This window comes from Podarcis melisellensis (genome assembly GCF_964234715.1).
Source record: "Podarcis melisellensis genome assembly, chromosome: 9".
Classification (NCBI taxonomy): Eukaryota; Metazoa; Chordata; class Lepidosauria; order Squamata; family Lacertidae; genus Podarcis; species Podarcis melisellensis.
The window spans coordinates 50,040,752-50,068,121 of NC_138541.1; the positions used below are offsets into that span (position 1 = coordinate 50,040,752).

Sequence of the window (27,370 nt, forward strand, 5' to 3'; positions counted from 1 at the left end):
TGTAGTGAAATTTGTTTTCATGTGTTTGTGGGGAGGTGTTTTTTGGAGCAGGTTAGCCAGATTGATTCAAATGCTGTTGGCGGGTTCTTGTTGTTGTCGTCTTGTTGGGCTGTGGTTTGACCACATGTTGAACTTTAAGATGACAAAGAAACAGGTGAAAGGATGGAACCATAAGTGATGGGCTAAAACAGAAGACACTGTAATCATGAACAGAGTTGAGATGAGGCAAGACTTTCCATGAACTCAGTTTGCTGCCAGAGATATCTGCTGTGCACAAAACTTCCTTCCTCCTCTTCCTTCTCGTATTGATGCACATTTTAACTCACTGAACATGCTTTTTAAAATAATATTTATTGCCCCCTTTTTTATTTGAAAAGACCCTTGCTCTCTTTTTTCACATCTGAGGATCTTCCACTGTTGTATCCTGTATTCTTTCTAAGGGCATGTATTCTCGATCTACTCAGGAGTAAGCCCCATTTTGTTCATTGAGACTCACTCCCAGGTTAATGTGTCTGTGGTTGCATCTTTAATCTCTGTTTTTGCTTGTTGTCCAACACGGGAGTCCACTAGAAAAGCTGCATGTTGGAAGTTTCACCTTGTCCCATCTCCTGCTTTTGTCTCCCACTCCATTGCTTCACTTACTATATTGACGGCTTAACTGGATTCTTATCCCACACAATGCCTGATTATCCTGTGGGCAATTTGTGATTTTATTGGTCCTGTGTTAACACAGAGGACTATCCACAATCTCTTTGAGCAGAAATGGTATCTTTAGAGAGAGAGAAAGCAAAAACAAATGTATTTCATGGAGGTCTGCAAGGTTTGAATCTGGGTGGAGTATCTTTAGGTCTGCGCGTGTTTGCTACAAAAACAAAGAGGAGCTTTAGTGACAAGTTCCATCTGTCCAGGTCTGTACAGCTGCCCACTGATTGGCTGCCGCAAGACTTTCTGTTTGCTTTAAATGTGTGTTTTTAGCTCTTTTGCAGCGAGAGTGTGTGTTTTGTTTCTGTTTCCTTCCGACATGCAAAACATAGGCCTAAATTTTTAATTAGCAAAAGTGAGTGGTGAAAAGGGAGGAGGGGGCTGAGTAATGTAACAAGCCTCAGTGGAGAGCAGCTGGGATGTGTTGCCATGACGACAGGTTCAGCAGGCTGCCAGCTAGCATGTCAATGGGCAGTGTAGGGAGGGAGCTTTCAAACAGCGCCTGCTAGCCACAATGTGATTGGTCACACCTCTGTTGTCTTTGTGTGGACCAGGGAATGCTGGGTAGGACCCGGAGTGAATGCTCAGTTTGTCTCAAAGCGACGGTGAGGTAATGCTTTTGAATCTTTTGGGATTACGGACTCGGATCTTTTGAAAGGCTGCAGTGTAGATTATTTTCATTCCCGTTTGAACTGAACCCCCCCTCCCCAGTACTCTTTATATGGTTTCTATGTATATTTATGTAGTGGGATGTGGGAATTTAGGAGAGCAATTTAAGATTTATATGTGGGCAGATTGATTGGCAGTGTTTGGGATGAGCTGCTTTCAGCATAGCTACGTAGTGCTGGCATAATTGAAGATGCGCTGACAACTCCTTTGGCAAAGCGTGATAAAAGGGATTGATGTGGGAGAGAAGAAAGTTTGGAGTTACTTTCTGGTCACCTTTGGAAGAAGAGACCCAAGTTATGCCACTATTTGAATGATAGGATTTGGGTGGTTCAGTTATGTGCAGGATGAATTTATTATTTAACGCAGATTGTAAAATTGTGAATATGTAATCCCAGTGTGCAGTGAGTAACCCATCTGTGTAATTCTAGGAATTTGATAGTTTGGAGAAATGTTTAAGATGTAGGATGCTAATGGTTGTTTGTGATGATTTTTAAAACTAATCATCATTGTTTCAATGGCTGAAAAGCATTGGAAATACTGTCATACTGTGTTTGTAAAAAAACTTGCCTACAGTAGTTAAGACTTGATTGAATATCAGGTGGTCCCCTTTTTGGCAGAAGGCGGGGGGAGAGAATTGTATAATGTATATGTTGTGAGCCAGTAAGATTTGGTGAAATAACTGCTTGCTTTCCATTGCAGTTGCATTTATACTTTGAGATAAATAATGTTAAGGCATTGTTTTCTTGCATTTCTGTTTGCCCATGGCATCTACCTTGAGCACTTGCATAACCAAATCAAAGCAACTTGCTGCATAACGATCAGATTTGTATGTGCTAATAGAAATTCACATATTGCCCTCATTGGGTATGTAGCTTTAATATGTGCAGGAGGTGAGGCCAAAGGAGGGCTAGCAAGTTCCAAGAAATGGAAGAGGAGTAGAAAGAAGCTGTTCCTATATGACAGGATACTTAAAACAAGCAAAAACCATCTGACTCCACAGCTTAGCATTTTAATGTGGCATTCGCTAGCTTCAGCAGCTTTCGAAACAAAAAATTTAAAAAATTCTTTCCAGTAGCACCTTAGTGACCAACTAAGTTTGTTATTGGTATGAGCTTTCATGTGCATGCACACATGTGTATCTGAAGAAGTGCGCATGCACACGAAAGCTCATACCAATAACAAACTTAGTTGGTCTCTAAGGTGCTACTGGAAGGATTTTTTAATTTTTTTGTTTCGACTACGGAAGACCAACACGGCTACCTACCATATTTTTCGCCCTATAGGACGCACCAGATGATAGGATGCACCTAGTTTGGGGGGGGGGGGAGGAAGCAAGGGGGGGGAATTCTGAATCCCAGAAGCCAGAACAGCAAGAGGGATCTGGCTTCTGGGATAGCCTCTTGCTGTTCTGGCTTCTGGGATAGCCGCTGGGATAGCTGGTCTAGCTTTGCACGAAGCCTCCGCAGGGCACCGGGAGCCTTCATCCCCGTGCCCTGCGGAGGCTTTGTGGGGCTATGCAAAAGCCAGAATAGGAATCCGAAGCCTTTGGACCGCAGCGTTAGGTCCCGCTGCGCTCCAAAGGCTTCAGGCGGCTATCCCTGAAGCCTGGAGAGTGAGAGGGGTTGGTGCGCACCAACCCCGCTCGCTCTCCAGGCTTCAGCGAAAGCAACACGTAGCCTCCGGAGAGCGTAGGGAGCGCTCCCTTTGCGCTTTGGAGGCTTCACGTTGCTTTCGCTGAAGCCAAGGAGCCTGCATTCGCTCCATAGGACGCACAAACATTTCCCCTTAATTTTTGGAGGGGGAAAAGTGCATCCTATAGAGCGAAAACTACGGTACCTGTAACTTCAGCAGCTTTGCCATTGTACTTTGGGCATGCTCGGTACTGCATTTTGCCCTCTGTTAAGCCTATATACGTGCATGTTCCCAGGTAGTGAAAGAAGCAGCAGCTAGGGCAAAAATGGATCTACCGGCAGGACGTTCGAAATTGTACCAGGGAGGGATTTCTGGTGTTTTATGATGATGGTAAGATGCACTGTACTGTAGGTACCCACGATTCAAATACAACAGCCTTCCTCACAGTAAAGGTTGTGGAAACAGCCTAGCGGAGTGGAGCCAAGAATTAGGGCTTTAACAGTAACTTTGGCTGGCAGTCTGAATGAATGTTGGGACAACTCCAGTTTACCCACAACGGGAGTGCTTGCTGGGACAATGCTGTCTAGCTGGTTCAGCTTAGAAAAAAAATAATATATTGACACAACTCCTCCTTCCTGCAGTACACTGTCATCTGTCTCTGGAAGTGCAGTTCATGCCTTGCTACGCTTTCCTGACAAATAATTTGGCATGTGGCAACATTGATGCAAGAAAGCAGCTGAGTTGCTCCTCTTTTTTCTTATTTAGGAGAAGGAATGTGTGACTTATCAGGAAGCGTGGCGAACGATCAGGAAAAGAGAGTGCAACACAGTCAAGAGTGGAAAATATAAAGCATTTGTTGGTCCCCCACCCCACTGGTTGGGGTGGGCATATGTGCTGTAGTTACTGTGAAGTCCAGGAGGTTCTTAGTCTATTTTAGACATTGGGAGCGATAAATATGTCTCGACTTCCCCCTTGATTTTGATTGCAAGCCTATGATTATTATTGTATACTGTCTAATACCTTTAGGCACTTTAAAAGTAAAGTATGACAAATACAACTTTTAACTGCCTGCTGCTGCTGTGGTTACTATTATGCATTATGAAACAGCTAAAGTTTTAAGTGTTGTGCAAAGAAAGCAGAATCTCTGCCTGCAGGCTTCTGATCTAATATATGTGATATAAAGGTAACAAGAAAAAAACATGAAAACAAGCAGATTTGGGCACTAATTCTTCATAAGTTAACTTTTTAAAATGATTCTAATTTGGATATTCCCCTAACATGGATTGTTGTTGTTGTTGTTGTTGTTGTTGCTGCTGCTGTTGCTGCTGCAGGCCAACACAGCTGCCTCTTCCTCTTTTTGAGTGATTTGGAAAACACCAACTTTAGCTGTTCCATGTCAGGATGCTAAATTGGGTAGGCTGCCCTAATCTGGTGTTACCTGTGTGATTAAAAACCTACAGACAGTCACTGAGGTTTACACACATGCAGTGTTGTGTGGGATTGTCATCTGCATGTTTCAGGATTCCAAGTTCCTCTAACACATGGGTAGGTAAACTAAGGCCTGGGGGCCAAATCCGGCCCAATCGCCTTCTAATCTGGCCTATGGACGGTCTGGGAATCAGCATGTTTTTACATGAGTAGAATGTACCCTTTTGTTTAAAATGCATCTCTGGGTTATTTGTGGGGCATAGGAATTTGTCCATTCCCCCCCCCAAAAAATAGTCCGGCCCACCACAAGGTCTGAGGGACAGTGGACTGGCCCCCTGCTGAAAAAGCTTGCTAATCCCCTGCTCTAACACGTAAGGCTTGATTTTTTATCTTTTTTTAGAAATAGCTTGGATATATGTTTTTGTGTGTCCATGTAACAGCAGTAGCATAGCTATTTTTAAATAGCAGGCTTTGTGTTTAGTATGCTAGTGAAGAACAGTAACAGGGCCACATTTTGCTAATGGGTTATACATAGGGTTCTTCAAATTCCCATTTAAATGTGAGAATAATATACAAAATCATGATTTCTTTATCACAGAAAGATGGCTGTATACTAGTTTTTTTCTCTGATTGTTATTACAATATACATATAACCACAGAAATGCAAAAAGGGGTGTTCTGACTACCACTCAGAACAACCTTGAATATTGAGCAGAGATTTTCATTTCATTAATTAAACTAAAATGCCTTTGCCTTTGGTTTAGGCCAGGGGTGAGGCATGCTTGTGATTGTTCCTTGGCTGTGGGGCTTTTAAACTGATGCTGAATGAAAGCCTCACCGAGATTGGTTCCACTTGGTAGTTCCAGGGTGGAGTTGACGCCTGCCAAAAGTGGACACGATTCTACCTGAAGTCACAAAATACACTCACCTGTCAAAAGTGTTTCACAGAAGAGTAGCCAGCTTTGAAGCTGAAAACAGTTCTCAGAAATTTCCACCGATAAACAAATCTTTTAAAAAATATGTATTTAAGGGTGTTGATTCTTTGTGCTATCAAGTGAATATGCCATATGCTTTGATTTTGAATATCTTGCATTATGGTGCCTCTTTCTCTGCTTTCTTTAGAAAAACCTTCCTGAACTAGTCTGGGTTTTGAATTGTCAAGCATTAGAAAACACTCTTGTGCAAGCAAATATGCTCTTTATGCTCTTTGCCCATCTCAAAAAACTTGCAAGTCAGCACATAATTAAATACTTCCTAGGAACAGCAGCTGTGTAATGTATTTCTATTGGCAGGTTTTTGGCCACAAGGAATACTCCCTCTAGTGGTTTATCAGCACACCAATTTGGGCTCCAGGTGCAGATCTGTGGCAGGTTTATTCTGGCACATTTTAAATCAGAGACTTTAAATGAGACCTGCAGCACAATCATATGCATGTTTAGGTAAATCCTACCGTAAGTAAAAAGCACACTGTACGTTTATTTAGGATTGCTGCTCTATGCTGCATCATTAATAATACTGAGGTGCAGCCATGGGCTGATTCAGGGCAAAGGTTAGTCAAATGCAAAAGAGCAAACAAGAAAACAACGCAAAACTCATTATGTTGTGCTTCTTTTTCATTGTTTATTGAAAGCGACTTATTTTCTCAAATTCTTTTGTGCTGTCTGAACCGTTTTCATTTTGTGCTTTCCCCCACATCCTAAATAATGTGCACTGCATTTTGATCACTAGGGACAGCTTCTGATTTATATGTACGGTATTTGGATAAACAAACCATGGCTTGGTGTGATGTGCAAACCAGACCAGTATTTCCTAAAGTTTCTGAGTTGCTGCATTTAGATCAGCTAAGCCCTTTTTCAAGATGTTGCTTTGATACAGATTATGGTGCACCATTTGCCAAGTCCTCAAGTTGGCCTAAGGCAAAAAACTTCCAAGGTTATCCTAGCTCAATAATGTGGCTTTTTCAGATACCACTGAGGTCATCTTCTAATTTACATAGACCAGCCACCTACCCACTTGTAAGCAGAAGGAAAATTTGTGCTATTGCAATTAAGAATTAGGGTTGGGGGCATTATACAAACGCTGTGCTTCCACAATATTTCTGTAGGGGCCAGCAGTTTTTCTCGGACTGTTGGTTACAATGGTGAAACACAGTGGAGGGTTTTACTATCATTCTCTAGGTAGACATACCTTTTTGATCCAGAATACAAATCCCCTCAGCTGCAAAAATATTTGCTTTTTTGTTGTAATTCTCAGATATGGGCATTTGCATGCTTTTGTCTTGTTTTCTCCAACCATCCTACCTAATTTGAAGATCGAGATAATAAGTCAGTTTCTCAGGTTATTATGTGGCCAATATAAAACATGTATTATTTGTAAAACATTTTAGTATCAAATCTCTTTTTTTCTTTGGCCTCTCTTCTGTTGCTTATTTCTAGGGATGCACATAGCAATGTTCCTTTTAATACTGCAGGTAGTTTGCTAATACTGACTACTGTTCTGTTGGCATCATAGCATGTTACTTGAATAAGGATTAAAAAACTTAAAAGCATTTTAATGGGCTGTTACCTGTTATACTTGTTAGGAAGAATTGAATGGTCTGCAGTAATAGAAGCTTTTGTAGCTAATTTCTGTATCAGAATATTCTTAACCTCTGCAAACAGTGAATTGAAAAGAATTGCCCTTTTGTGATGACAGGATATATTAGATGAGTTAAAGGGGGGAGACACTCATTCAGGGGAAGATGGAGAGCTAACAAATTCTTATTGGTGATGTAGACATCCTGATTACTGGCTTTAAGTCGAGAATTCTAACCAGGGGTGGGGAGCAGCTGGTATAGTCATACCTTGGGTTACAGATGCTTTGGGTTGCACGATTTCGGGTTGCGTACCACGCTGAACCTGGAAGTACCGGAACGGGTTACTTCTGGGTTTTGGCGCTTGTGCATGTGCAGAAGTGCTAAATCGTGGTTTGCGCAGAAGCGCTGAATCGCGACTCGCGCGTGTGCAGATGCGCGGGTCGTGGGTTGCAAACACTGCAGGTTGAGAACGTGCCTCCCGCACAGATCACGTTCACAACCCAAGTGTCCACTGTACTTGCATCACACCATCACTTAATGTGAGCAGATCATGAGACGTTAGAGAGCTTTTCTAGAAATGAAAGTCTTCACAAACACTTGCAGAAGTTACAGGGTAGCAGGCTGACAGAAAGAGAAGGAGGAGGAGGAGACCTCGGTATGGTAGAGCCATTGAATGTATGGTAAGCCAATTTGAAGTGTTAATAGGACTGATGGCTGACTAACATTTGCAGGGTTCTTCTCATTACCTTTTGTCTATCATTTTAGTCACGAGACAAGGTTCAGGGTTGACTTCCTCTAGATGACACAGAAGCTTGGCTTTGGAGCTCAGTAGGTATGTGTATGATACCTTCCAGTGGCTTTTCGTATGGCAGATGAGCTATTGTGCCAATAAAAACAGCTACCATCTCATCACAGAGAAGGCCTGAGAAGAACGAAACTAACCATATTTCAAACTCTTAACCTTTTAGCACAATTGTTTACTAGCCCAGAAAAGTTTTGAAAGCTGAGTTCCATTTAGAATGATACGGTCAAACTCTCTAGATTAGGTATCAAAATAGAACACAAGCTGCTATGGGCAGATCCTCTTGATAAAATTTTGTGTATGTGTGTGTGTGTGTGTGTGTGCGCGCGCGCACACACACACACACACACACACACACACACACAACTAATGACTGGTGCAAGCTATATCATTTCCCCTTCCCTCCATCAATGTCAAATTCCTGTTTCTTGCATGTGATAGGTGCTACACTCACCATTCCCCTAACTCAAACACATGGGATACAAAATACATTTTCATCGCTGCAATCCAACCTCTTGTAAGCCCAGACATGCCTTGAGTTCTTTTTTTCTCAGATAGAATGTTACAGACTCTAGCGAAGGAAATACAAATCTCACGCTGAGAGCAACCTCACACAGTGACCTCATTCTGAATGTTACCTTCTTTGTCAGGAGCAAGAGAAGCAGCCGTTTTACTGGCTTTCTGTCTTTGGAGCTGTTTGACGTTTAATTGCCAACTTACTGGCATGGTTTCAAGGCTTCCTCTTTGGTGCATGCATAAAAAAGTGAATAGGATGATGAGAGGCAAGCCTGCAAGGACTTGTTCACCAGTTTGAATTATTGGCAAACAGCCCTTAGCAGCGAATTTAGCACAGAGATTTATTGTAAAAATAAAATAACATTTATAATGTTTTTTCCACAATTTTCCAGAACACAACATGAATAATAAATAATAATCAGTCACAACAGTATTCATCCACAACAGGTGAGTTAGGAATGTTACAATAACAGGAAAGTAAAACTTTACTCTTTTGTGTGGACACGTCCACACCATAATGTTGCATGTGTGGCTGGAAGATTAATAACGTCTTTGCAAGCGTTGATGAAACAAAGAAACAGGAACCATGTTGCATCAAATTGATTGCGCTTGGACATTCCCTTGACTACCCTGTGAGGTTGTGTTAAATGTTATGAGAGGGTGCTGATTTTAAGTTGGTGATTGCTAGAACCATACAAATTCAGTATTTATGTATTGTTTTTGGATTTTTCTTTTTCTGTATGTAAAATAACGCAAGGTCTAAACAAAAAAATTGTTTCATGATCTTGGCACATCCTCAAAGACCTGCCACCAAAAAGTCTGAAGTATTTCACAATTCCACATGTGCAGTAGCGGCTGCATCCCCCATGTTCTTGTCAGCACAGAGTTGAGACTCCCTTAATCATAAAGCACCACCTTAAAAGTAGTTTCATTGTGGTTTCTTGTATTTTAGCCAGGTTTGTTGGGGGGGGGGGGAGGTGTTGTTGTCTATATTCTGTCCCACTGCTCATCCTCGATTAGTGTTTCCAGGTCATCTTTCCACATGCTCTGAAACCTTACAGTTCATTTAATACCTTGTACAATTCAGAAGTCATGCTTTTGCAATACAAACTTGTTGCCACGCAATGATGCTCATCCAAGGTGAGAGAGCGAAGACCCTTGTCCCTTCTGGTTAGAGAACTAGACTGAACCACCCTGTGATCTTCAGATGATTGGTGGATACAAATTTTAATAATATAGTTATGTTTCACTCTTGTAATTGATCTTGCAAAGAATGCTGTGTCATCAGGTAGCCCCTAATAATTATATATTTTACTTTGATTATCCCTTTAACTCCCCCTCACTTCAATTTATCATATTTGTCTGGGCAGCAAAACTTCAAGTAGTCCAATATCGGAATAATGGTAGACTGTATTTGAGCTAAAAAGGAGTTCCAGCATTTCCAGACCTGCAAAGATGTCCATAAAAAGGGATTGCTAATCTTATGTATTATTGCTCATGATGGGTTGAAAAGCAGAAGAGACGATACAGTAGGTATTGAAAGATACATCTCAAGTTGCACCTATTGTATTCCCTGGGATCCCCATATAATATGAATAAGATGCTTCAGCAGGAAGGTTTCATAATACAGCTTTAGATTAGGCATTCCCAGAACCCCTGTCACGTGGTCTGTACAATGTGGCATTACTCAAGCTGCTCCTCTTGTCACTTGTTGTGAAGCTATTCAAAAGCCACTGCTACTTTGAGAACCAATTATTTGGAATAGTGACAGGGAGGGTCTGGAAAAAGAAGTAGTGCTTTGGCAGTATAGCCATTTTAATGCCTGCTGTCCTCCCAAACCATGACAAGTTCGGGTTATGCCAGTTTTTCATCTCCCTTCTAATCTGCCCATACAATTTCCCACTAATATGTTTCTCAACTGGGCATTGTTACTCCGAAGTACCTAAACCCACTAAAATCAGCAGCAGCAGCAGCATTTTATTTGTACGCCACCTTTCCAAAGTTAAAACAATGCTCAAGGCAGCTTACAACATGACAAGATTTACATAATTACCAATGTAACAAAAGTCATAAGCAATAAATAAAACACATCAAAAGTACACAACCAAATGGAAAACAATTTCCACATAAGTCATAAAATCTAAAACTAGGAATACAGTGGTACCTCGGGTTAAGAACTTCATTCGTTCTGGAGGTCTGTTCTTAACCTGAGGTACCACTTTAGCTAATGGGGCCTCCCGCTGCCGTCGCACAATTTCTGTTCCCATCCTGAAGCAAAGTTCTTAACCCGAGGTACTATTTCTGGGTTAGCGGAGTCTGTAACCTGAAGCATCTGTAACCCAAGGTTACAGCATTAATATCAATTACAATTTAAAATGACATAGATAAAAAAGAAAAGCAATTTAAAAAACAAAAACGGAGCCCTCTCTGCCCAGATGGAAGGAGGCAGGCAAGGCCCTTCAGGCCCTCAGCAGCAGGTGAGTCCTGCAAAGTGAAGCCTGAGGAAAGTTCTTCTCTGCTTCTGACATATTTAGTGGTATTATATAGACTTGGAGTAGTTTATTTCCAGTCTGGCTACCCCATTGTAAAGTTGTAGTTCTATCTTTAGGGCAGGGGTGGGGGACCTTTGACTTTATAGATGTTGCTGAACTGCAGCTCCCATCAGCTCTGGCAAGCACAGCCAATGGATCCCCCACCTCCATTTTTAAAATGTCTACCTTTTCCTGATTGTCCAGGTTCATAGTCATAGCTTCATTTGCAGTATTATTTAACTCCACAATTTGCAAGAAGAGATCCTATAACTTGGCCTTGATCGACTTGAGCAGCTAATGTTCATCTAACCTTTGCAGTGAATTCATCGGTTTCACCCTTGTCCTTGGCAACATTTGTTAGTTTCACACCCCTTGTTGTTTTGCTGTTGCCATGCACCATGCTAGTTATGGCCTCCGTGTTTGACAGCTCAGACATGCTCTCATCAGTTACCTCTTCCCTGCTCAATTTGGCCATCTTTGCTTTCCTCCCAAGGGTTCCCCACTGCATAACAGATTTGCTGTTGTCTAGTTCTCAATACAGCCATTGCCTGAAGCAATATAAGCTCAGTGGCGGTGGGAGACTCAATACTAAGCCACCATTAAGCTCAAAAGCGAGCCACGCCTCCCCCAATTCTGTACTGCTCAAGTGGACTGCAGTTTCTTTTTCTACGGTCAAAAGAGAGCCGTTCAGGAATCTGTGGTTGTATTATAAAAGCTGGTAAGTGAACCAGCCATCTAATTTATTATTTTAGAAGCTGATGCGTATTTGAATTATTAACACTTGACATGTTTTAGATCTAAATACAGTATCCACTCCTTCAAAAACTCTAGGAGTTAAAATGGTAACTAATTAGTGATTACTTGGTTATTTTGGCCACTGTTTTAGCTGTTTTGTTTCTGTTATACAGTGCACCTAGGCAGTTTTCCAAAAGCTTCTCTGGAAAACCTGGAACACTGTGCGATAGCATTTTCCCAGAGCAATTACTCATTTCAGCTTACAAAGGATTCTGGGTATGGTGGTGAAGAGTGAGGTTGGCCAATGCTTTCATATGACTTCACTTTGCAGAGATCCAGGCGGAAGATGACACGGCAGAATCCTGAGGCATTGCAGCGCAGTGTTACTTCCCCCATCATTGTGAGTGCTTCCATTCCAGAAAGTAGAAGTAGAACTGGTCTAGAAATGCTGAGTTGCACTAGATACTGTAAGGCAAATTAATGAATGAGGAGCCACATTCCTAAAGTCCTTTCCAGCTAACTTAATTTTGCTTGTGTGCTCTGCGGTCTGATGAGTTGACATCTACTCTTAATTGTCCAGGCACTGCTGAATTACTTAACTGCGACCAATTTATAGGTAATGTGTTCTTGATCATAGCCTGATTTTAAAGGTAAGGTGTATTTGTCATCTTTCAGGTCCAGTGCAGTCTTTCAGAGAATCCTCTGGACTCTGGTCTTCATCTATACTAAGAAATAGATGTTTTCATAATAATATTGTGTATTTTTTTGTCTGTATCTGGTCTGGTTGTCCATGCAGATGAAGGAAGCATATCTGCAAGGGGATAAAGACTGCTCCATTTTAGCATGTTGTGTGGTTTTACTAACACATTGCTTTTAAAATCTTGGAATAGTATGATTTTAGCCTTTTTAAACTTTTTTTGTCTTTCGTTTAGGTTTTGTGAAGAACATGCTCAGTATTTTATATAGACTTTTTTAAAAAAATGGGCTTAGAAGATGGGAATTTATGGCATTGGAGTTTTGCCTAGCCGTTGAACGTGAGGGAAAATATATTAAAATATGGTTTTTTATCATTTTGGATATTTATTTCTGGCAGAAAAGGATGTTGAGGGCGTGACTTTTCCCTTCCATTGAACTTTAGCCATTGTTATGTACATCTGTTCACTCTACCTGAAACAGCGCATGTTGAGAATACTTCGGTTCTTGTTGAAAACAAAACCCAAATAGGAAATGCTGTAATTTTCTAATCTAATATTTTTAATCCAATGATGGCCTATGTTTATCTTGTACCTAGATAGTCAGCATATTCTATCAAGCTATATTAAGATAAGCATGTATGAAGGAATGTTAGCATAAATAGAAATTTCAGAAGTTTGTTTTGGACAGGTCAAACTATACTACTAGCTTTAAATGTAAGCTTGATTGTTAAATGCACTCCCAGCTCCCTTTTGCAGTGGTTCAGTTAGGTAGTTTTGCACTCTGGAATAAATGGTCTTAGCTTCTTTGGATGGTAAGGTGTATTACTTCAAAATGTGGTATGCCAACACTGCTTCACTGAGTGTGAACTGGGGCCCCTGCCCTAAAGTCTTATCCTGATGGTATCACTACCCTTTTTGAAAATAATTTTGACTATAACTTGCAAATTTGAAATTTGTAATGCAAATGCTTATTGTCTTAATCTTCCACTGACCTAGTTTGCACTTACGCTAAGCCAAACTATGTCTTAGTGCAAGCAGATGGATGGGATATAAATTTAATAAATAGATACTAAACAATGGCTGGGTGCCACTTAACCAGCAGTAGAAGTTCTCCACACAGCATAGAATCTTTCAATATTCTGTTGTCACCAGAGGCCAAGTGACAGCAGCATTGTTTGTGACATGAAGAGCAAAGCATTAGTATTAAGTGGAAATTATTGTGCATAACTGCTATTTTTTTTTTTTTTAGTAAAGTTGAAGTGTGTCTTCAAACAGGTTTTTCAGGTCTTATGTGTGCATATTTACCTGAGTTTGCTTTTGATTGGCTTATAGAGCAGGGGTCACCACTCTTTTTGGACCAGTGGGCACATCTCAAATTTTGAAAGAGTGCTGTGGGCGCCACTCACAAAATGGCTGCCATGGGGCTTGGCATGATACAAAAGTGGTGAGTGTATAATCATTGATGCTTCTCCATAGCTATATCCCCCTGTGCCTGATTGCGAAGATACACCTGTTTAAGACCTTGGTTTCCCCATTCCCGCTCCTAAACCAGAGTCTAGGCTGCCACTCAGTAATGCAAGAATAAGCCCCATTAAACTCCAAGAGACTCATTTATGAGGTTGGCATATATACCATTACCTCTTTAGGCCATTTGAGCAAGGGAAGCTTTTCATGGACTGGAAATTAAAAGCTTTCCTTGCTCAAAGGACCTAAAGAGGTGACACACAGATGTAAAGGGTAGCATATACTTAAAGGTAAATGTAGTATATGGGTGCTCTGGAACATAGACTTTACAATGTTGTGGGTGTTTTGACAGCTCCTGCTCTCCCTAAACTCTCAGGTATGCCTGGTAATGGCTCTTTCTTTCAATGACTTGGGTGGAAGAAGAACCCTGTCTTCTGGTACTTCCTTGGGAGAAGGCTTCCACTGTTTCGCTGTAAGATTGCAAGAGGCAGCTGTACACTCTGCTGTGAAACAGAAGTATTGCATGGGAGAAAGCATTTGATACTTAGACGAGCGTCTGCTGGAGCATGCCAAAACTTGCTGGGCTCTCAAGAGTGGCCTGTAGTGGCTCATCCCTCCCAGGACTTGGGAGGAAGAAAAACCCAATATCCAGGTCTCGCCAATCAGCATATAAACATCTGCTTCTCCACTATAAAGTTGCAGGTTGCCCAAGGCTAGGACTTTGAACAATCTAATAAGATAATGAAAGAGTTGACTTAGAGTGATGCAGTTCAAAAAGTAGAGCTAGAAACATGTAAGGCAAACTAGGAGAGAAATGCAGAATTAAAGTCTCAGGCATAACTTATATTTTGAGGTGTTCTAGAACACTTTGGTAGGTTTCTTTGACCAAATATTATTTGGATATTGAAAGCAGGGCTGCAGTAGGAATTGAGATAGCATTTTGAAGAGGATCTTGCATGTTTCAATTCTTAGAAAGCAGCAGTTATAGGGCATTAAAGTGACTTCCCAAATAGTTTTAGTTTTAAACCACAAGCAAAGCAAATGGACTGTGTTCCAAATATATGATATGTGTGGGTTTGTGCTTCTGGTTTTTTTTTTTGTGATGGCTTGTTTTGTGTTTTTCTTTTCTCTTTTTTGTTGTTGACATATGTATAGGGACAGTGGGAGGGAAGGGCGGAGTGGAATGTCAGTGACATTTGGGTGGGAAGAGAAAGGAAAACGGAGACTATTTCTAAGTGTATGAATTTTTAGAAAACTGACAAAGTGTTACTAAAACAGAGCAAAAGGTAGCATTATATAAGAAATAATTTATTTCCAAAAAATGGAAGATATGTGAAATTTAACTTGAAGTCTGGATACCATTTTAACTTATCAGCCAAAATATTATAAAATAGTATGGAACTATAGCTAATGCAGGATATGCCTCAGTTATGAAAGCTTGGGCTCTTTCTGGAATGACTACTTCCCATTTTAAGAAAAAGAGGAAAATTTTAATTTGCTTTATAATGAAGAAGGTAATGTTATTAATAGGAATCTAGAAGATAAATAGTTTCAGTTTAATATCACATGAAAATGCATTTATCATATTTTTAATTTTTTTTAAATAGCTATGGACTATTTAAAAATACTGCACTGGTCCATCCTGCTCACAATTTTGTGCTCTGACTGCTAATGGTTCTCCTGGGTTTCAGACAGGAATCTTTTCTAGCTATACCTGGACATGCTAATGATTGAACCTAAAACTTTTTGCACCTAAAATATGTGTTTTACCACTGAGATAAGACTTTCCCATTTCACGAGAGAGAGAGAGCAAGAGCAAGCAAGCAAGCAAGTTGCTGTTTAGTATTGAGTTGTCCTATGAAATGAAAACTTTCCCGCCAAATCAAATCTTCTTTTCATAGAGTGGGTACATCAGATGTATTTCATACTATCACTAAACAACTGACTAATGGACACTTATCAAATAGTTTGGTTATCCAAAGGAGCTCATGGAGAAGTCCTCCATCACTCCTTATCTCTTCGGTTTCCACAAAGTCCTGCCAGTAGCAAGAAAGGATAAGATAAAATGTGATGGGCAATGAATGAAGCACTTGCTGTTGTGACAAACAGAACTGTGTGCCCCTGATAGTAGCACCCAAATTATTCCGCATGCAATCATTCTATATTATAAACAAATTTATTGGGGGGTGGAAATGCTGCATAATTGGGTTGTATTCTGTGAACTATATTCTGTGGTTAAATTTGTTCTGAACAGGACCTTTCCTTGAGGGAAGACATAGGAGACGCTTGCAGAGTCTGTTTGTTGGACTACACTTCCCATCATCCACTGACCACTGGTCCTGCTAGTTAGGGATGATGGGAGTTGTAGTTCAAGTTTGAGAAATACTGTTAGAGGAAATGGGTGGAAAGTATATGCTGAGAATCTAACTGAATATTTCGAATAACATTCTCCTTAAGAACCCATTCATTATTACCCATTTTTTATCACTTAAGCAAATTCTGTTTGGTAGCCATTTTCAGGTTGTTTTCTTAGTATGATAAGAAAGTAACAGGGAACAGCTTTGCTTTTTTGAGTTGACTGTTGTTCCTTTCAGTTAGTAGTAGTGGTGATAAAACCAATTGTTGGGCATTTAAACAAACTGGACAGTCAAATTGCAAAAGCACTCCCCACCCACCCACCCACAGCTTGCCCTTTAATTTGGAGCATAAACATTGGAAAGTTGAGTGTGGTAATTTAATTTTGAAGGAGAGCTGCTTTAAGCTAGCATCAGTCCAAGTTAATGGGAGCCATATGGTTGATTCCCCCTGCCTCCATGCTCCGTAAGAGTTGTGGTATTCAGAAGAAATAAGCTACCCAACTTTTTATTAAGAAGAAAAATGCACTTTAAAATTGATCTGAAATAATGTAGAAGATAAGTGTTAGCAAATATTATTTTTAAGAGTATGATAAAACATGGCAAATTAGTACCTCTGAAGGTGAGATGAAGAGGAGCTGTCACTGGTTCTCTGTAAGCTCTACAAAAATATTTGAGATGAGGAGCCACAAAATGTCTCATAGACATCTGTAGAGTGCCTATTGTAGTAACTGTGTCAGCAGTGAAAATAAATGAGAATTCCCCTGTCACGATAACAAGAACTAAAAATTATTTTAAGAATTAAAAAGGAGTGGCTTATGTTATGCTTTTAAAAGGCAGTCAGCCCATGCAAATATTTATTCATTGTTTAGCTTGACTTTATAATAAGTTGTGTAGAGTCGAAACATTAGTAGAGTTTTCAGGTATGCAGAAGCATTCAGAAGCAATTTGTTTAGTAATAGTAAATGATTTAAATAGAAAATAATAGCTACATCCTAAGTCATACCACTGAATGCAGTGTCCACAATCCAGTCCAGTGGTGTGTTGGTGGCTGTTTCGTGTATTTAACATGCCCAAGACCCTGTGTTGTGTTGCTGCAGCTATTTAACACAAAATCTAGTAGAGTTTAAGCACCCTGAAATCATTGGGCTTAAGTGCATTTAGAGCAGTATTTGATTTTGTCCCATGCACTTATAATCATAAGCACAGCTTCAGTCCCGCAGAGAGCATGTAGACCAGCTGAGCCTCCACATGGGAGCCTGTGATAACCAGATGTTTGTTCAGAAAGGGACAATAAGGGAGGCTGAGTCCATCCCCCTGCTCTCCAACTAAAACAGCTGATGGGAGGGTTTCATTTTTAAAAAATGGGTTCCACATGTGCAATTTCAGGCAGGGGAATTGCATATACTTCACTGCATGTGACTTCTCCTTCAGCTAGAGATATGGAAGTGTAGATAAATGAAACAAAGATAATCATTTGCATGAATCTAAAATCCTTTCTCATAAGAACCGACTTTAATATTGCTTTTAAGTAAACAAGAAAGCACCTTGCACTTACAATCAATGCAATACCATGTGTAAAACAAATTCTCTTATTAGCCTTCGTATTTTTGTAAATTTGAAGCCCCTCATTACTTGAAAGATGTACTCATGGTTTACCATTCCTTCCCCCCCTTCATTCTCCCCCCCCCACCCCTCCTCATCTCAAATTAAATTGTTGCCTTTATGAACCCCTGCTAGTGATGCTGATGCAAATTCACCACCTCAATGAGAATTAGGCTTGAAATGGTAGGTAAAGTGCAGACTTTGAAACGTCATGCATATCCTTTATAATCGCTTATCACAGGGAACGGTTACTTATTTTTTCAATGCGGTATTTATATTGCTCTTTAAAAAATTCACTGATTTTACACAGATTTTTAAAGAAGATGACGAAGGGGTAAAAATTGGGGAAACGACCTAATAAGGTCAAATACAGATGCCAAAAACTTCCATCAGATTTCTCTTCTTCATTCTTGACTGACAGTCCTCTCAATACGCGTGGTTTCATTCTAATAAAATGAGTAAAATTAATGTTAGCCCTCTGCTAGAGTTTTTTTATAGAATTGTCGAGCAATCTGCTTAAAGATAGAGAGCAGGGTTTTTTTTATATAAAAAAATGGAGGCTGCCTGTTCCTAAAGATTCTCCCCCCCCCCCCATATTCCTGAAGACTTGTACATTTTAACCCCCTCACCACCACCCCTATTAAACCAGACTTTTGGGATTGATATGTTTTAATAATGTCAATTCTGTTGTGAAAATAGTCTGGGGTTGTTGTTGTTTTAATGTTCTTCTGTTGTCCAGGTTTTATTCCAAAACTACGTTGGAAACATCTGTGTCTATAATAGTCAGCTTGCTTTGAGGATATTTAAGCAAAATATTTTCTCTCTGCAGGTGATGTATCGCCCATCAGTATGTCTCCCATCAGTCAATCACAGTTTATCCCACTTGGGGAAATCCTTTGCTTGGCCATTTCTGCAATGAACTCAGCACGAAAACAAGTCACGCAAGAAGCGCTAATGGAACACCTAACAACCTGTTTCCCAGGTAAAATACATGCTAATGTATCTGTGCTCACATTGACCCAGATTTTCTTTTCCTTATTTTTAAACAAAGCATTTCAAATGACCTGTAAAAGTTTTACAAGCTTGCTGTTTTGAAATGATGTATATTCAGGTTATTTCACTTGCTTTTCTTGTTATATTGAATCAGGGCTTGTCTGTCACCTCATTCTCTATTATATGTGCATGGAAAGGATTTTCTTTCTAAATAGATGTGAATGTGGATTTTAAAGTATGTTTCAAATACTTCCTTCATCTTTTCTAAAAAAGAGTTCAAAATATTAGAGAATTAAACATGCTTGGGGTTTTTGGGGTTGGTTTTTTTTAGGTGGGAGTTGGGAAGTTAACATGCAGCCTGATCCTGTTTTTGCAGAAGTAAATCCTACTTAGTTCAGTGGGGTTTACTCTGAAGTAACTTTGCATAGGATTGTAGCTGCATTCTGTAGCAGAGTTCTTTTATTACTCTTCACGTGTGACTTTATTTATAAGGTGAGTTGCCAGTGTTCTCAGAAGACTGTGAAATTAATGATCCATGTTGGAGGTGGAAAGGCGGTGGAGAGGGCACATAAAGTTCATGTTACTTTCTAGCATAGTATATCTCAATGTTTTCTGCATGACAACTTGGTGTGCTACAGTAAGGGCCAAAAGAATGAAATCCCGAAGAAAGGAACACTTCCACTAGACAGTTGAGATTAAAAATATTTCAGATGGCTAATTTGGATTTATACACATCAGTACAGAACTTTGCTTATCAGCCGAAAATATACTCCAGAAGAGATTTCTCAACCTATTAGCATATTCTGTAGGCTGCACTTGCAATGGACTCTAAGACAAATTAACAACAGTCCCTTATGCTACAATCCTATATGCATTTACCTGGGAGAAAGCCCCGCTGAACTCAGCATGACTTGCTTCTGAGCAGACATTATTATTATCATCATTATCATTAAAGATTCCTTTGGGGGATTAACTCTCCTGAGGTAATGCCAAAGGATCTCACTTTTTCTTTCTTTCTTTTTTTATGGATATTTTGAAAAGAACCCAGTGATCTACAAATACACATCTTTATTAGTATGACTTACTAGTATCATATAGTGAGGACCAAGAGTGGAAAATTAGCTGTTTTGTTATATCAAATAGAATATTCATGGGATCTCACTTTTTCAATCAAAATTTGGGTATTTTTATTGAACTTGGTTTTACAAAGAAAGTGTTTGCAAAAGTTTTACTCTCCTGAAAGGGAAATTAAATTTGTCCAATTTTCTCTTGCCCTATAATATTATTGGAGGGGTGTGTTCTCCACTTTTGTGGAATGATTTGATTTCCAAAACATTGATTTCTTTAGTATTTTCCTGTAAAGCATACTCCTCTGTGAACAGTAACTGCTCATTTAAATTCTCTGTCTGTCCTGCAGTTCATCTTTGCTTTTCAAATCTTCCTCCTCCTCCCACCATCTTATTCTTTTCCATATTTAATAGTTGAGCTTCCACAACTGGGTGGGCAGAGCTTGCTGATACAGCTTTTTAAGAGCAGATCTGGACATAGTCAGAAATGCAATAGTGCTTCTGATTCTTTTATTCTCTGATCTCACCCACACAAAAGTCTATGAATAGAGATCTTATAGAATAGGTGGAATAACAGGGAGTGCCAATTCATGCAGGTTGCAAACCACCTACTTAACCCAACTAATAAATAATTTCTTCCAACTGTTGGCTCTTTCCTTGGTTTTTGTTCCTTGCACATGGAAGCTCATGCACAGCTGCCAGCTTGTCTGTATGTATATAAAAGTTAAAAGTATACTCATTTTGTAATCCACAAACCTCTCCAATGACTAAATTTCTCTACTCCATTTCAAGTAAGACAATTTCAGCATGTGATATTTAAGTTAATATATCATCAACATGAAAAGCAATCCCATGGATTACCGCTTCCGGTTCAGCAGGAGGATACAGATCTAAAAATAAAATAAAAAAGAGCAAGAAAATATATATCTGTAGGATTTGTACCAGCTAGAGCTACACAATGTAGTTTCATGCCAACAGCTGACAGTATGAACACACATAAGAGATTTGGGTTGGACATTTTCTAAAAATCTGAATTTTGTAGGATTGACAGAAGATGCAGACTTCCTTTGAAGACTTGGACCAGTCAGTATTACCTAAGTTGGCAAAAAGACAGGGCTTGTAAAAAGCCAATCAAGAAAAGTTATGTTAATAAGAAATTTCCATCATGCTGATACAAACTAAGTTGGGCAACTAATTTCTGCCTAGTAAGAAATGGAGAAAACCTGGGGGACAGGCGGACCATGTCCAAACACTTCTCAGAATGGCTTGTTATAAGAAAAATGTATTTCTGGCCCTCCCTGCAAATATAGCAAGAGTAAGAAAAATAGCAATAATGTTAGCAGAGATAGTGTTAAAGAATAACACTTTGGAATCAATAATTAAAATGATGCTGTACGATGAGAATAGATCAAGCAAACATATCATTCCATAGTGTCCTGTGAGAAGCTGTGGACAGATGGTTTTTGTGGCTACCGGACCCTTTATTCTTAGAACTGTTTCATATTATAGGCCTTTGTGGTGGTTACATAAACATTTTCATACCACTGCTGTTTTGTTTCCATCACAGATTGCAGATGTTATTACTGGTGATAACTGAGTCCTTTCACATTATTTTTATTTTTGTTGTGTTTCTCTCCCTCCCCCCCTTTTATGTAAACCACCCACAGAATCTTTACTGAAGGATGGTATTCAAAATACTTGAAAGTAAGAATAGATCACCCCTATAGTCATCAGAATTGCTAATAACTGCTCTGGCATTTGCTTGTGAAAACCGGTACCAACCCACAGCCCATCTGGTTCAAAAACTGGTTGCCCATCTAAAGCTGCACTTATCAAACTGCTTCTGCTACTTTGCTGCTTTTTACACAACTCTTTAAGGTTGAGTAATTTCAAAGCCACAGCCTTAGAAGAAAAATGTGCTTCCTCAATGCAGGTTTTTACATTGCAACATAGCCACCTAGTTTGATGAGCAACAGAGCAGGTACAAATCTGGGTCATGGCTATATCAGAAATAAGGTATACTAATTATTTATAACCTCACATTGCAAGCACTGTACATCTTAAACTAGTATATCATGAGCAAAGGATGGTTTTTTTCTACCCCTTGTTAAGCCACAGTGACAGTTCGGGGGGGCGGGGGAATCATTTTAGAAGTTTTAGTACAGTATTTAGAATTTGCTTTTCATAAATCTGTATTCATAGTGAATAAACACCAATTCCAGTAGAACATGCCTCCTTTATTGTTATACCTTAGGGTTAGCTTTATTTAAAAGGAAGGGAGAGGGAACATGCTACTACTTCATTAACTAAAGCATTTAAGTGGTTGTTGTTATTATTATTATTAGGGATGCAGGTGGCGCTGTGGGTTAAACCACAGAGGCTAGGGCTTGCCGATCGGAAGGTCGGCGGTTCGAATCCCCACAATGGGGTGAGCTCCCGTTGCTCAGTCCCTGCTCCTGCCAACCTAGCAGTTCGAAAGCACGTCAAAGTGCAAGTAGATAAATAGGTACCACTCTGGCGGGAAGGTAAACGGCGTTTCCGTGCGCTGCTCTGGTTCGCCAGGAGCGGCTTAGTCATGCTGGCCACATGACCTGGAAGCTGTATGCCGGCTCCCTCGGCCAATAAAGAGAGATGAGCGCCGCAACCCCAGAGTTGGTCACGACTGGACCTAATGGTCAGGGGTCCCTTTACCTTTACTTTATTATTATTATTACTACACAGTACTGTCTATTTACTGAAAGATAAGATTGTGAGCCTATGGGCATGCACCATCTAACAGACATGATACAAAAGGAAAACAAGATGGGAAGGCAAGAAAGCATTTGAGTATTCTGCATCTTCACTGGCCAATGGATGGGGCCAAGCTGATCTCTTCCTTGCTGTGATGTTCTTCCTATGAAGCAAGGCATGCAGCCTCCCAGTAACCTTAGGAGAACATCCCTCCAGCTCTGCGCTCCCAGCTGGAGCAGAGTGTTCTTCCGTGCAGGAAGTGAAGAAGCAATGACACTGCAGCTGTTCCTTTTCCGGCTGTTGGATAGGGCCTGGTTGGCCTCCACTTGTCATGCTTATCCTCATATATAGAGGAAAGAGAGATTCCACAAATCTCTTGGCAGAGCTTGACTATAATGATGAACATAAAACAATTCTTCCTAATAGGCAAACACCGTGAATGCCTATTATCTTATTAAAATAAATCGTTTTATGTAAAGTTATGTTCAATATTTGTTGGAAGGCAGATTGAATAATGCTCCCTGAGCCCAAGCTAGGGAAGGCAAATGGAATAGGTGCCAGTCATTAGAATGCAGCAACAAAAGGGAAGGCGTTTTGGCCATTTTCACTGTCAAGGTAGCTACAAAATTAGCATAATGTATGGGACTATCTAGGCACGGTAAACTGAAATGCAGTATAACTATTAATGCTGCTGTTACCTTGAGATGTGAGGAAGTCATTTTCTGACAGCTGCCATGCTTCATTGTGGCCTCTTTCTAAAACTAGGATTCCTATACATTTCCTTTCTAAATTGCATCCAATTTACACACAGCAGCTTGAAATGTGTCTTACATTTAACTGGGTTCACCTTAGGTCAGCCTTCTTTTGTGGCCAGCAAACAAGACATAATCTTCTGTCTGGAAGCTCAGTGGAGGGCACAGCACACTTTCTTGAGATGTGGAAAATGTACATGTCTGATGATTCAGTGTCCAGACAGATTTTGCTTTTGAATTATTAAAGCACTACATAATCTTAAATAACACTACTGCTGTCAGGCAGTATTTTAAATTCCGGTTTCGCTGTGTTTTATTTATTTATTATCATTGAAAGAATTTACTGGTGAAGTGTAGGAATGAGGTAGCTTTTGAAGATGAACTAGACATACAAATATATTTTAATAGAAGTTTATCTAAACTGATTGCTAGTCATGGTAGTAACATGAATTATGTGTGATCTTTGGGGTGCATTTAACCTATAAAGTTTTCTCTAACTTTAAAATGGGTATAATATAAGGCAATGGTTATAGGGTTCATTTGAATTAATTATTTTGCAAGTATTGAAGAGATATACCTTTAGGTTGCAGGACCCTCTAAAATAGGGGTTTTGATTAATTGTAACCCTCAGATTCCCAGCTTCTTTTTTAAAGAGCAGATTTCTAACATTTTTAGAGTGTGAGATGTGAGGCAGAATGTACAGGCAGCTTCTGATTTTGTGCGAGAAATTAGCCTCCTCCTGACTGTCAGGAGTATTTTACTTGGAACTGTATTTTACTTGGAACCCACCCACCTGTGGGGGGGGGGAATGGGGTAGCCCTGGAAATTCCCCTCCTACCAAAAAAACATTTGAATACCTATGCATGTGAGGGAGAAGTGCCCTTGGAGAAGAGAGACAGAGAGAGAAGTGTATGAGTTCTCTGTGGGGGGGACAGACGGACCTATGCATATACAGAATGTGTGGTCAGTGAAAGGGAGATGTGTTATTATTAAAGGTAGGTAGGTAGGTAGGTAGGTATGAATATGTGGTCTGCATTTATGTGTGGTTTGTGGGAGACACTGAGAGATGTTTATGTGGTGTGTGTGTGTGTGTGTGTGTGTGTGAGAGAGAGAGAGAGAGAGAGAGAGAGAGAGAGAGAGAGAGAGAGAGATATGCACGTATGTCTGTGGGTAAGAGAACTAACGTTGTCGCTGCCTTGTATATTTTTCCTGAAGTGGTAGGGGAGAAAACAATTTTGTGTGATCTCCACAATCGGTACCAACAGGACATAGTTGACTTCCCATGATAAGCCTGAGGTTTTTGGGGTGGGAGGAGTAATCAGCAATGACTGTGCTCTCTCTAATGTTTCATTACGATAGGCCCCTTATGGCTGCTGTTTTGTGACCGCTGCCTGCAGCTCTTTCTCAAAATTCAAGGTACTTATGCTGATCCGAAAAGGTTTGCAACCCCTCCTCTAAAACACAGTGGAAGGTAGCACATTGGGCAAGAGGGTGCAGAGAGAGGGGGAGAATTGTCAGGCCACTGCACTAAAATGGATTGTGCATTTGTAATAAATTATGAGGCTCGATTAAGTTATGCTACTTAATTCTTGTTGTACTGTTAGGCCTTTTGAAGATGTTTCTGCAGGGTACGGAAATGTTGCTTTGAAATGGTATCCTAACATATTTGAGCTATTATGATATAGCGTATAAGCCTCCTCCCCATTTGACCTAAACCTTGCCTACATGTTCACCACATGACTCCAGGCATGCCAAATTCAAAAGGGAAAATCGGGAGCATGCCCTAAGTGCCCTCCCAGTTCTTTCTTTCCAGCCAGTGCTTAAATCCAGCTCTCTTTAAAAATTTGTCACCTTTTCCACTCGCCCTCCAGTGACTGAAAAAGGTGACAAATTCAAAAAGTGCTAAGTTTAAATTAAATCTAGAAAGGAATAATGAGTAATGCACTTAGAGTGTGCCTCCACAGCTTGAATTCCCCCCCAAAAGTATGAAAGCTTTTTCTTTCTTTTTTCAAATAACTGGATTTCTTCTCATGATTGTATGATGACGTTAAGATGGTGTTAAAAATTCTCGCACAGCCTAACACATTTTATAGCAAATTTTCTCACACTGTCACTTTTTCTTGTACTTTTTTCAGACATAAGCAGGAAAGTGATCTAAAAGCCTTCATTATGCATGGGATGGCTGCAGCGCATGCCTTAGGATGTGTGGTGGAAACAAGCTTGATTTGTTGTTGTAAGATTATTTTGGAATCTTGGTTTTGGTGGGCGTCGCCCTCCCATTCCCATTACTTTCCAATCTATATCCATTCTATATCCATTATGTCTTCTTTGGTAACTAATGGTTTCTTCATGCCTTGTAAGTTTGCTTTAAAAAGTTAAGATGTGCCTTTAATAGCATAGTGTATTTACTCAAATGTAATGTGCACCTTTTTTGGCCAAATTACGTTGCGAAAATTAGGGTGCGCATTAGATTTGATGGCGCATTTATATTTGCCAGCAAAAACTTTTTTGGTTTCAGGGTTTTGAAATTTGAGGTGTGCCTTAGATTTGATGGCGCATTAGATTGATGTAAATACAGTAATTTGGGTAGCATCTTATGTTGCAGCTGCACAGTTTCTTTGGCTGCATATTCAGCCATATGGGATGGAAAAGAACAATCTCTTTAAGATACTTTGTTTGTCATCTTCATACTGAATATTCACTGTGAAGCTATTTTATTTGTCTAGCTTTTGCATAAAGCCTCCACGGTTTCTCTAGTCAACCTGTTGCGTTTCTGAATTGGTCTTACAGTTAGTTTTACCTCAAGTTCAAAATCTAATGCCATTAAGTTCCATCAAGCACAATACGCCAAATTGATAAATCAAGAAGTAGAATGGAAAATTAAACAAATGAAACAAAGATCTTTTGAATCAGCAAACAAATGTGGAAAACTATTAGCATGGCAGCTGAAAAAGAGACACAAATTGAATTCTATTACCAACTTGGAGGTTGATGGAGAAAGTATTCAGAAACCAGAAGAAATTAGAAAGTGTTTCCAGAGATATTTCAAAAAACTGTTTACTCAAGGTCCACAGGCGGAGGAGGAGATTATTCAATTTTTAAAAAGTAATGGATTGAAAAAATTATCCCAAGATAAACAAACAACCCTGAATTACAGAATAACACAGCAGGAAATAGAAAGTGCCATTCAGAACATGCAATTGGGGAAATCCCCAGGCCCAGATGGACTCACCTCCAAATATTATAAGGTTTTAAAAGATTATTTGATTCAACCATTAGTGGAGGTGTGTAACCAAATTATGGAGGGGAAGGGGGCTCCGGAATCGTGGAAAGAAGCATTCATCACTTTGATACCAAAATTGGAATCTGAAAAGACTCAACTCAAGAATTATCGTCCTATTTCACTCCTGAATGTGGATTACAAAATTTTTGCTGACATTCTGGCAAGTAGATTTAAAAAAGTTCTGAATGAAGTAATTCATAAAGACCAAGCAGGCTTTCTCCCTGGTAGACATTTGTCTGACAACACTAGGAACATTATAGATGTTTTGGAGCTATTGCAGACAAATATGAACACAAGAGCTGTATTAATTTTTATAGATGCAGAGAAGGCCTTTGACAATATATCTTGGAAATTTATGAAGAGAAATTTGGAAGGGATGGGAGTGGGAGGGGCGTTTCAAAATGGTATAGAAGCAATCTATTCAGAGCAAAAAGCTAAATTGATAGTGAATAATGTGGTGACAGAAGAGTTCAGAATTGAAAAAGGAACACGACAGGGGTGCCCCCTATCACCCCTGCTATTTATTTCGGTCCTGGAGGTACTGCTGAACTTGATTAGGAAGGATCGGGAGGTACAAGGAATACAGGTCGGAGGTAAACAATACAAGTTGAAGGCCTTTGCAGATGATTTGGTTTTAACACTACAGGAGCCAGAATCTAGTACTAAAAGAGCTTTAGAATTAATTTATGAGTTTGGTCAGGTGGCAGGATTCAAGTTGAACAAACAAAAAACAAAGGTTTTGGCGAAAAATCTGACTTCTTTAGAAATAGATGAGTTTCAGAAAGAAACGGAGTTAACGGTGGCTAAAAAAGTGAAATACCTGGGGGTGAACTTGAC

General features: G+C 39.8%; 1 protein-coding gene across 4 annotated transcripts in view; it reads left to right on the forward strand.

Annotated features, from left to right (window-relative positions):
- Positions 1-27,370, forward strand: part of STOX2 (storkhead box 2) — a 131,963-nt gene that overhangs the window by 85,252 nt on the left and 19,341 nt on the right. For 3 of the 4 annotated variants that reach the window (XR_014172026.1, XM_081926344.1, XM_081926345.1), the window contains exon 2: positions 18,538-18,690. Coding sequence is in view for 3 of the 4 variants with exons in the window: in XM_081926344.1 (XP_081782470.1) it covers positions 18,538-18,690 (153 nt within the window). In the remaining variant the exon portion in view is untranslated. Of the gene's footprint in view, positions 1-1,137; positions 1,313-18,537; positions 18,691-27,370 lie in introns of those variants that run through there. The other variant, XM_081926346.1, reaches the window with a different exon arrangement.